Genomic DNA, 12,093 nt, shown 5'->3' on the forward strand with positions numbered 1-12,093 from the left:
ATGAAACATTTTTCCTAAAATCACTACATGGCTCACTCCCTTGCCTTATTCAGGTCTCTACTCAAATGTCACTTAGTCAGAAAAAACTTCACCAACCACATTATCCTAAAGTATTCTCTCCTTAAGCAGTTACCACTTAACATGCATTTTATTTATTCGTTTAGGGTCTACTTCACCCCCCACCAGAAGCATACTCCAAAAGAGCAAAGACTTTGATCACTGCTGGTTTTTCCCAGCATCTAAAACAAAGATACATAATGGGAACTAAAAAAAAAAAAAAAAAAAATTGAATGAGTAAATAAATAAAAGGCAGATAAAATGCTAAAAATCTAACAAAAAGACTAATTTACAACTTAAGGCAAGAATCTGGCTGGAATTTACACTAGTAATAGAAATTGAAGAAAAAAAAAACTTATATTAAGACATACTTCATTTAAGAATCACCTAAAAAAAAATGTCAGAAGCATTCCTCAAACCTATCCTACCATCTGATTCTGGCTTAGGAAGCTAAAGCCTAATGGGAAAAAAGAACTAGTAGCCTTGTCTCTTTAATCCATTAATACTTTCTATGAGACATCCAATGTTCTATCATCTACTCCTATACCTGTACTTTTACCAATTTCTGTATCTAGATTGAAATACTAATCTCAAAACTTGAGTTACAAGAACAAAGCAAAGAATTTATAAGTAGACACTGAGAATAAGTAAACTGGCTATAATGCATGCTAGAAATAATAATGTTGTTGTTGAGTGCCAATATCTTTTGCAACACCATAATTTAATGCTTCTTTGATCTTCCTTATTCATTATACAACTTTCACATGCACATGAGACAACTGAAAATACCATGACTTGGGTCAAGCACACATTGGTTCTCAAAGTAATCTATTTGCTCTTTAACACTTTAAAGAGGTCTTTCATAGCAGATTTGACCAATGTAATACATCTTTTGATTTCCTGACTGCTATTGCCATGAGCATTGATCATGGATCCAAGTAAAATGAAATTTTCGACAACTTCATTAATAGCTAACATGTATTGTGAACAGCTGAAGTTGAAGAAAATTAAAACAAGTCCACAAGAGCCAAAATGTAACCTTGAACATATCCCACATTAATTTAGGTATCATCTCAAAAACAAATTTAATGCATTAGACACTAATGACTGAAAACCAGAGGATTGTGGGATGACATCAAGAACATCATACAAGAAGAAAGCAAAAGTTCATTAAGAAAAAGACCAAAATGGATGTCAGACAAGACTCAAACTTGTTATATAGTGGAGAGATGCTAAGGCAAATGGAAGTAATGAGGAAGTAAAAGAACTGAACTGAAAATTTCACAGGGAAGTTCAAGAAGAAAAAGTCAAATATCATAATTTAATGTGTGAAGTTGTGGAGTTAGAAAACCAAAAGCGAAGAACATGTTCAGCATTTCTCAAGCAGAAAAAAACTGAGGAAAAATCCAAACCTCGACTTGAAATACTATAGGATTCTTTGTGCAAAATACTGAATGATGTAAAAAAAAGTATCAAAAGAAGATGTAAACCATACAACACGGAATCACTGTACCAAAAAGAAATGGATAATGTTCAACCATTTCAAGAAGTAGCATATGGGGGAGAACAAACATGATGGCGGATCAGGTAGACGTGTACTACAGAGCTCCGCCTACAACAACACAGAATACCCAACCAAGCAGGCTCAAGGGATGGTCCCAGAACTCTGAACCACATATAAAGGAATATTTAGAAGCTTGGAAGGCTTACAGCTGGGGGTACTTGTGGCAGAAGCAAGAAATCTACTGCTTTCTAGTCGGGGATGCTCGGCTGCTCCAGAAGCCGCCATCTTGGGTGAGACCCAGCAGGGGAAGGATCGGAGTGGCCACAGACGCCTGGCAGAACCGCTGAAATAAAGGTGTGCACATTCTTTTCTTTTGGTATCTGTTCATTGGTCCCTTGCTGTCTGCGCACCTCCATTCTCGTGACTATAGGGGTGCCTGAGCTAGTGGGCACCCCAGCCCCACCCTCGGAGGGTTCTACTACGCATGCACATACATCTCCTCGAAATTTAAAGAGACAGTTTCCAATTAAAACCAAACGGCCACAGCCTGCCCTGAACTGTTTCCAACTAGAAAAAAGGCCTGAACAGGAACTGTGGAGCGGGACAAGCAGATAAAAGACGAAATAGGCTGAAAATTAAATCCTAAGTTATGTCAAAATGACCAACAGTGGCATCTTGAAACTTCTCAGGAAGAAGAGTGAAAAGGGAAGCCCATTTCCTGATCACATCTACCTAGAGGCATTCAGAAAACACAAAAAATACCAAAGTACATACCCATCTAAGTATTAAGTCCACAGATAACCCCTGAAGATGACCAAAAACAGAAGCAGATGACCATATGTGCACATGTCCAGAAATGAGATAAAGTGACTGAGGCAAATGAGCTAGAAGAAGACCTACACTCCATACTGGAAGATGGGCAGGCTTTGGGAATGCCTGAGAAGGAATTCCGAAAAATGATTATAAAAGATATCAAAACACTATACAATGCAGTTGAGAAAAATAAGGAAGAAGTCAAGACAGTGCTACAGGGACAATCAAACAAGATAGATAGAGCATTGGAAACAATTCAAAACCTACAGAAAGAGGTCCAAATGATTAATAATAGAATATCAGAAATGGACAATACAACATTGAAAGGGCAAAGGAATAGAATTGAAGAGACAGAAGCTAGAACTAGTGAGCTAAAGGATAAATCTCTCAACACTACTAAGATAGAAGAACAAATACAAAAAAGGATAAAAAAAATCAGAAGAAGGCCTAAGATTCATGTTGGATAACATGAAGAGGAATAACATAAGAGTTATTGGGGGGTTGGGGGGGGTGGTTCCTGGGACCACCAAGGGAGAAGAGCAGAGAGCGGGAACGTACCCAAAGAAACAGTGACACTAGAGATGGAGGCAGAGATGATGACATGGAGCGATGGAGCGATGGAGCGGCTGGGGACTCTAGACCCAGAAAGGGAGAGGGGGTATGTGCTGACAACCCAGGGGCAGGCTTGTGGGATATACCCTTTGGTTGTTTGATGATGCATGGAGGGGACTGTAATCATGGCACTGAAACAATATGAAATGAGATGAATGTAAAGCTAATGTTCTCCCATGTAAACTATCACACAATTCACAATAAAACTTTTTTTTTAATTTAAAAAAAAATGTGTAAAATAAAAAACTTGCTCCTTCATATACATACCACCATCTCATTAAAATGTTTTAAAAGAACTTAGAGTCTTTAGGAAGAAATTGTATTTAGATTGGAAACAAACATTATAACATTGTTCTTAAATACTATGCTTTCATAGTAATTCTCACTAACCATGGTTGTATCTTATTCTTAACTCAATTTCCTAGTTGCTCCAGATAGAAAAAAAGGTTAGTCTTACTTTCACACTTCAAATGAAATGGGGATTAGCTATAAAAAACCAAGTATATACCTTTTGAAATATGATATACTATCTTTCGAAAAGATGTGAACTGTCAAAAAGCCCAAAGAACTGAAAATCTCATACAAATAAATGGTGTGAGGCACATACAATTTACCATTAAAATAAAATTGGTTCCCAAAAGAAAATCTCTTCCACAGCTCTACCCCCACCATTAAAATAATAAACATGAATTGATAAAATGATATAAAGCAAGAACTATATTTACATTTCTTTGTCTTTTCTGCAGATCTGGCACAGGTTTCTTTGAGTAAATTACATAAATGTCTTGTAGCATTATTTCTGAAACAAAGGAAAAGAGTTTGTCTAAGTGTAAACTGATCTCAAAATCAAAATCATACATAAAAGTTACATAACATAGTATGACATTTTTACCTCTTAAAAATAGTACATTTGGTATATATCACATATTGCTCAGAAAAGAAAATATGAAAAGGTGAACTGACTATACTATTAGCATAGATGATTTAGCAAAATGCCTCCCTTTAAAAGTAAAAATAATAGCTCCTAACAAGTTTCTACCCAATTAGCTACCAATAGCTTTGCAGCAAACAGCTCCAGATATATCTAAAGAAAAATAATGAGAAGACAATATTGGACTTCTCACATACTAAATGGCCTAAAAAAGGACCTAACCTTCAAAACATAAATTAAGGTAATTTTTCTGACTATGCATTCATTGTGTGAATTAATAAGACCCCTGACTCTCCTGTTGAAGTTACCAACATCTTATATAGCAGCTAGATTAAATTTACAACATATATGTTTAAACCCATATATGTGTTTCAAGAAAATAAAAACTGAGAATATGACATATGTAATGTTGTTTAACTTTTTTCAATAATCCAGTAAATAAAAAACTTAACCAATCACTGAAGTCAAGAATGGTTTACTTTTGCTTTATTTCCAAAGACTGTGGGTATTTTCCAATATAAAGCAGTAGTACCTAAAATATGAACCATGGGCCTGCAACATCAAAATCTCTTGTTAAAAATTAAAATTCTTTAGTCCCACTCCATTAAACCAGAAACTACGGGTAGAAAAAAGGGAATAGAGTGATCAAAGTAACCATAATTTACTAAGTGTAGAATAGGTATTTTCTTCCTTTTTCCATAGCATTCAGATAGAATTCTACTTATAAATTATTAACAAAACAAAACAAAACAAAAACATAAAGTACTCAATCAATTTTTGATGTAAGAATAAATTCATTATATTATTACTTACTCTTTTATTATATCTTTATTTTCTTGAATTCCTTCCTCTAATTTCAAACTTACTTTTTCATTTTCAAACTAATTTACAAAAACAGAAAAATATGTCATCACATTTGGCTTAGCAAAATAAAGTTTCATTATTAAGCATTTCTGTGCTACTAAATTACAATGGTCTATAAGAACTCTCTTCTTCACATACCTAAAGGAACTTTTTTGTTACTACTGATGGATTTCTCATAAGAATATAGACCCCATCTTACCAATATAAAATAAATCTTAATGAGCTCCAAAAAGCATTCAGTAGTATTTCAGTGCAAACCTTCTCTACACATTTTAATGTTGTGTTTTCTCTTTGTCCTAACCCAAAGTTTTTCTCAACATTTTTAATTCACTTCATACCATAAAACCAAAGCTAAATTGTTTCAAATTTAAACTTATACCTATACATGTCATATTCTAATATTTATATAAAACATCATAAATAATAAAAATTCAACATAATTCAGTGTCGATACAGATGGACCTTAGTGGATGGAATACACAGAAATCAAAAAGACTACATCTATGGAAAGAGAAAATGGAAAAGCTCAATAACATCAGTCAGAACAAGCCCAGAAATTTTACAAAATATTGTTGGTAGAGGTCATCAAATGCTCAAATGCAAGTTCAAGATGAAGAAAATTCAAACAAGTTTGTAAGAGCCCAAGGATGACCTTGCATATATCCCACCTGAATTTAGACACCATAACAAAAGTAGATTTGACACACTGAATACTAATGACCAAAGATAAAATGAGTTGTGGGATGACAGCGGCAACATACATGAAGAAGTCAAAATGTTTCTTTATAAGACATGAAAGAAAGACCAAAAGCTCTTCAGAAGAGACCCTGAAACTTGCTCTTGAATGTAGACTAAGAAAAGTGAATGGAGGAAATGAAGTAAAAAAGCTGAACTGAAGAGTTCAAAGCGTGGCTGGAGAAGACAATGTAAAGTATAATAATAAAATGTGCAAAGGCCTTGAGCTAAAATTAGCAAAAGGGAAAAACATGCTCAGCATCTCTCAAACTAAAAGAACTAATGAAACAAAGCCTTGAGTTGCAATAAAGATTCTCTGGGCAAAATACTGAATGACCCAGGAAGCATCACAAAATGGAAGGAATACAGAGTCTCTCTATCATAAAGAATTGGGCAATGTTCAACAATTTCAGGAGGCAGCATATGATCAAGAACCAATGGTACTGAAGGAAGAAGCCCAAGCTACAGTTAAGGCACTGGCAAAAAACAAAAGGATCTAAGAATTTATGAAATACCAATTGAGATGTTTCAACAAATAGTTGCAATTCTGGAAGGACACTGACCAGGAACTGCCAGAAATCCAAGCTGGATACACAAGAGAACATGCAAGGAAAGATAATATTGTTGATGTCAGATGGATTTTGGCTGAAAGCAGAAAATACCAGATAGATGTTTACCTATGATTTATTGACTATGCAACGACATTCAATTGTGTGGATCATTAACAAATTATAGATTGTGAAGAATGAGAATTACAAAACACTTAATTGGGCTCATGCAGAACCAACAGAGCAGTAGGCAGTTGTTCAAAGAGAAGAAGGGAATACTGTATGATTTTAAACCAAGAAAGGTGTGTTAGGGTTGTGTCAGTTTACCATAGTTATTCAGTCTGTATGCTGAGCAAATAATCCAAGAATTTGGACTATATGAAGAAGAGCTTGGCATCAGAATTGAAGGAAGACTGATTAACAACCTGCAATATGCAGATGACATAACCTTGCTTGCCGAAAGCCAAGAGGATTTGTAATACTTACTGATGAAGATCAAAGACTATATAGAGTCCACTATGGATTACACCTCAACATAAAGAAAATTAAAATCTTCACACCTGGACCAACAAGCAACATCATGATAAATGGAGAAAATATTTACTTGGATTCATAACCAATGCCCATAGAAACAGTAGTCAAGAAATCAAACAACATATTGAATTTGGTAGATCTGCATTAAAAGACTTCTTTAAAGTGTTAAAATGCAAAAATGATACTTTGACAACTAAGGAGCACCTAGCCCAAGCCATGGTATATTCAACTACTCATATGCATACAAAAGCTGGGCAATCAATAAGGAAGACCAAAGAACTGATGCCTTTGAATTATGGTATTAACAAAGAATATTGACTATTTCACAGATTACCAGAAGAATGAATAGATCTGCCTTGGAAGAAGTACAGCCAGATGCTCCATGGAAGTGAGACTGGTGAGATTTCGCTATCAGGAGGGACCAGTTCCTGGAGAAGGATATCACATTTGGTAAAGTGTAGGTTCAGAGAAAAGGAAGGCCCTCAATGAAATGGATTAACACAGTGGCTCCAATAATGGGCTCAAACATATCAATAATTGTGAAGATGGAGCAGAACTGGGCAATGTTTCATTTTGTTATGCTAAGATTACATTCAATGGCACCTAACAACAACATTCATCTCTAAAACTGAAATGCAAATTATCAGTAAAACCTCAAGAAAGTAAAACCTCCTTAAAATCCATATCACAGAAACAAAATTAACCTAATTTACCCAGAAATAATACTCTTTTCAATGGAATTTAAAGATTTACTGCATGATATTTACAGCCTAAAATTTCATTATACCTGTAGTTCCTGAATGGCTTTACGCTGTGCTTCAATTATCTTTCTATTTTCTTGTAACTTATTTTCTTTCTGCTTCATTTCAGATTCAACATTCACCTTCCATTTCTTGATCTTTTCAGCCTCCTTATATAGTTTTGAATACAGTCTGCTCATTGGTTCTGAATTCTATTAAAATAGGTTTTCCAATATTGTCAGTTATTGAAAATCTAAATAAAACAAAATTACTGTGTAGCTTAAATAGCTACCTATTGAAAATATCCATAATTAATAGTAAATTAATAGTTTAAACCAAATCTTTCCTTTGTTTCTATCCTAGTTGCACATTGAAAGCTACAGCAACATTGTTGTTGTTGTTAAGTGCCAGAGAGTCGGTTTCGACCCATAGCGACCCTGAATAGGGTTTCCGAGGCTGTAAATCTTTACGGGAGCAGATCACCTCATCTTTCTCCCGCGGAGCAGCTGGTAGTTTCAAACTGCTGACCTTCCGGTTCGCAGCCCAATTCGTAACCACTATGCTACCAAGATTAACTCTTATCAAAAGTCCTAGATAAGCTGCAGGATAAGCACTAGAGTGCTAAATGCTAGGTCAGTATTTCAAACTCACTAGCCACTCTTTGGAAATCCTATACTAGGTCACTATGAGTTGGGACTGACTCCATGGCACATAACGAACCAACCAAGGTAGTATTAGCTACTTCACTGAAGTTATGCTGAGTAAAATAAAGTGGCTGAGTAAAACAAAGAACAACAGATTTACCACTTTCATCAAGCCTGATGCTTTATTTGGATTTCCTGCATTTTAAAAATCTGTGACAGTTAATATGACAAAATAAAAACAAATCCCACTGATTTCTGTTTGCTAATAGCTCTTTATTCATAAAATAGGTCCATATTTTTTAATTCTATGTTATTACAACAAACAAATACAATCAAGTATAAGCACTTTAACAGGCTATGGGATTTCTATTTGTTTTAAAGACATCTATACACCTGTGGTGCTACAGGATAAGTACTAGACCACAAAGTCGGTTTGAACTGCAAGATTGGCAGTTCAAATCCACCATCTGCTCCTCAAAAACCTTAAAAAGGTTTGCTATGAGTCAGAACCAACCCGACAACACTTAACAACAACGAATCCCTGGTGTGCTGCTATAAGAGTTAAGCACTAGACTGCTAACCACAAGTTCAAACCCACCAGTTGCTAAGCCGGTATGAACCAACTAGATAGCACTTAACAATAACACTATACACCATAAGAATTTTTTTTTCTAATTAAAATCAAAATTACTCCTACAAATTCCGTGGTCAATAAAACAACGAAACAATAAATTTCATCTATTATTTATTTTGTACAATACTGACTTGATTATGAAGACTCTATTCATATCATGTATCCTTTCATACCATATTTTCCTCATATCTTCCTTCTTCTATTATTGATTTATATTATTGTTAAAGTTAAGTTACCCCTAACTAATTAAATGGTTTTATTAACCCAGGAAAATACAAAAGCCTAGTGTTTTAGCAACTTAAATAGTTTTTAAAAAATGTTTAAGGATTTATTTTTTTACATTAACCAAATAGTAGTTCTTTTGGAGCTTCAAAAGAAAGACACATATAAATTTTAACAAATCATATCTCAACTACAATATGGATAGGAAATATTCTGACCTCAGAATCAGAGTCTTTTAGTCCTTCCTGGTAATGGCAACCGTCAGAAATACCAACCTAAAAAATAAATGTCTCCTGTAAGAGAATATCTCTGATGACAGTTTCCAAATAGCACCAATAAATACAGAAAAAGAGTAATCCAACAAGTAAGTTTTATCTTTTCAAGTTTGTAATTTGATACCTAAACAGTACTACTGGGCAGTGTTTCATTTTGTTGTGTATAAGCTCACACTCAGCGGCACCTAACAACATTCATTCCTAAAGTTGAAATGCAACAAAAGATCAGAAAAACCTTAAGAAAGTATACATTATACATTATAATTAACCGACCTGTTCAAGCATGGGTAGAAAATTAACTTTTTGTAAAGCAGGATCTGCAAGACAAAAGATAACTAGTATTAACGATGTCAGTCTTATTTTTTTATTATTAAGTATTCTATCTATTTTTAAGGGGTCAAGGATATCAATATAACATGTTATATTTTCAATAATGAATAGCATATATACTAAAATGTTTCTATGTAAACTGATGTATTGATTTTCTAGTCTCCTACCTGAATCTACGTTTTCCCCATTTTTGGAGAGATTAGTCATTGCAAATGGCAAACCAAAATCATCTTCAATACATTTGTTGAAATTCTAGAAACAGAGACAAAAAGTTCTTTAACATACTGTCGCATTATTTTATGAGCAGGGCTTAGATAAGTGACTATTGTTGTAAACCCTATAAAGTATTTACAGTGTTTAAAATATCAACCAAATGTTTTTGCTAGGTGTTATGGACTGAACTATGTCACAAAAAGATGTGTGCCAACTTGGCTAGGCCATGATTCTCAGTATTATATAACTATCTTCCATTTTGTGATCAAATCATCTACAAATCCTCACCTTGATGATGTTAATAAGGAAGAATTAATCAGTTATATAGAAGCAGAATGCAATTTATAGGATTAGGTTGTATCGTTTCTGAATCTCTTTTGTTAAACTGTTGTTGCTGTTAAGTGCCCTCAAGTCAGTTTGAACTCGTATCAGCCCTGTATAGGTTTCAAGGGCTTGAAATATTCAAGGGAGCAGACAGCCTCATCTTTCTTCTGTTGACCAGCTGGAGGGCTTGAATCACAGACTTTGTGGTTCACAGTTCAGTGTTTATGGTATAGAAGGGATTAAACAATCAAGCAGAGACCAGAGGGACCTACTACTGCCAAGAAAGAAGAGCCAGGAATGGAAAACATTCGTTGGACCCAGGGACCCTGCACTGGGAACCTTCTAGACCCAGGGGAAGATTGATGCCAAGACACATTGAAATCTCCAAGGAATGTTGTGCCTACAGATATCCAAAAAGAGACAAAGACCTATAAACTAAGAGTCAGCATACAGACAAAGCCTTCTCCTAGAGCTGACACCCTGAATTCAAATTTCTAGTCTCCTAGGGAGTCCTGGTGTGACGCTGTGGGTTAGTGCAACCAGACTGCAAAGCTGCTGAACTGCAAGGTTGGTGGTTCAAACTCACCAGCTGCTCCTCAGAAACCCTATACAGGGTTTCTATGGGTCAGAACCGACTCAACAGCACTTAACAACAACAAGGAGTCCTGGTGTGGTGCTACTGGTTAATGTGCTAGACTGCAAGGTCGGCGGTTCAAGCTTACCATCTGCTCCTTGGAAACCCTATACAAGATCTCTATGGATGGCACTGACTGAAGGCACTTAACAACAACAACAACAACAACAAACTCTGAGAGAATAAATTTGCTGGTTGTTTAGCATTCTATTTTGTTAGAGCCGTTCACTTATGGTATTTGTTATAGTAATACTAGATAACTAAGACACTGTGTAAGCAAAGCAAAAAATGTAGATAGGTATTTTCACTTATAGAATGAAACCAAACTATAAGCTATAGAATGCTTTCTAAGTATTCTATGTGAATAACAGTAGTTTTAGCTAGTAGTTTAGACAATATTAGAAGTTTCTCTAATTTCATTCTGGCCTTTCAGTTGATAGAATTGAGAATCATCATCACTGAATAATGCTTTAATTTTATACCAATGGATATAGCACCTGTAAAAAAAATTAAACAGCATATGAAATTAAAAGTCATTACATCATTCCATTTACAAATAAAGTACTATATAAAAACAAATGTTAAGTAATTCGTTAGCAGAAATAGATCTGTTTACTCTGAGAAACTTGGCATGGTTCTTCCTTGAGAATTCTATGTTTATAAATGAATTTGTTTCCCATTTTGTCCTGCCAACCAGGAAGTTCAGAACCCAATTTAAAATTCAGTCATAACCCTAGTTTTTAGCATATTTTTAGTTTAGGCATATTTGTAGTTTCTTTGTCCTTGATTCTATCTGACTTCTAATTTACATTTGACTATTTCATCATACATGTCTAATAAACTACTTCAAATCCTTTATGGAAAGAGGGGAGTTAACATAATGTATGCAGAATTCTACAGCATTTATTTAAATGAATGATGCCTACACACAGTAAAGAAGCTCATTACTCATGTTATTCAAATTTCTTGAGTAAGCTAAACCCTATTTGCTGAAAAAAAAATAAGTACAAAATACTATCACTAAGAAAACACACTTTGTTTCATTTACTAAAGTCAAATCAAGATCCATATGCAAATTTACCTTGTAGAAATTAGAATCTCCTCCCAAGGTCTGAGGTTTCACAGCAGACACCTGACTACTGCTTAACCTTGGTGGTACAAACAATTTAAAGGGTTTTTGTTTTTCCATCTTCTCTCTTCCCGTTGGAAATATCTATGGCTCTAAATAAGGGAGGGGAGGGGAAAGCGTTTTACGTTGCTTCATCAAAACACTGTTCTTTACAGAGTGATGACATTTGTCTAAAATACGGTTATAAAAGGAATTAACGTAATCCTTTCTCTTGTGCTTGCTTGTGAAAAGCAAAAGCACAGACTAACCTCATCGTCCACAAAGTATCAGAATTTGAAGCTACAGAAGTAAAGAAACGTGGAAATGTACCAGAAAAGAGAAATCAACATTTTTAAACAAAAAGTTACTTT

At 34.7% G+C, this 12,093-nt stretch overlaps 1 protein-coding gene across 1 annotated transcript in view; it reads right to left on the reverse strand.

The window, feature by feature from the left end:
- Positions 1-11,826, reverse strand: part of SYCP1 (synaptonemal complex protein 1) — a 152,924-nt gene extending 141,098 nt beyond the window's left edge. Inside the window, exons 1-7 of the mRNA XM_006865869.1 lie at positions 11,696-11,826; positions 9,611-9,695; positions 9,387-9,430; positions 9,057-9,113; positions 7,386-7,550; positions 4,731-4,798; positions 3,712-3,785 (exon numbers count right to left, since the gene is read on the reverse strand). Coding sequence (XP_006865931.1) covers positions 3,712-3,785; positions 4,731-4,798; positions 7,386-7,550; positions 9,057-9,113; positions 9,387-9,430; positions 9,611-9,695; positions 11,696-11,803 — 601 coding nt within the window. The 5' untranslated portion in view covers positions 11,804-11,826. The remainder of the gene's footprint in view (positions 1-3,711; positions 3,786-4,730; positions 4,799-7,385; positions 7,551-9,056; positions 9,114-9,386; positions 9,431-9,610; positions 9,696-11,695) is intronic.
- Positions 11,827-12,093: the final 267 nt, after the last annotated feature.

Source organism: Chrysochloris asiatica, unplaced genomic scaffold, assembly GCF_000296735.1.
Source record: "Chrysochloris asiatica unplaced genomic scaffold, ChrAsi1.0 scaffold00085, whole genome shotgun sequence".
NCBI classification, from domain to species: Eukaryota; Metazoa; Chordata; class Mammalia; order Afrosoricida; family Chrysochloridae; genus Chrysochloris; species Chrysochloris asiatica.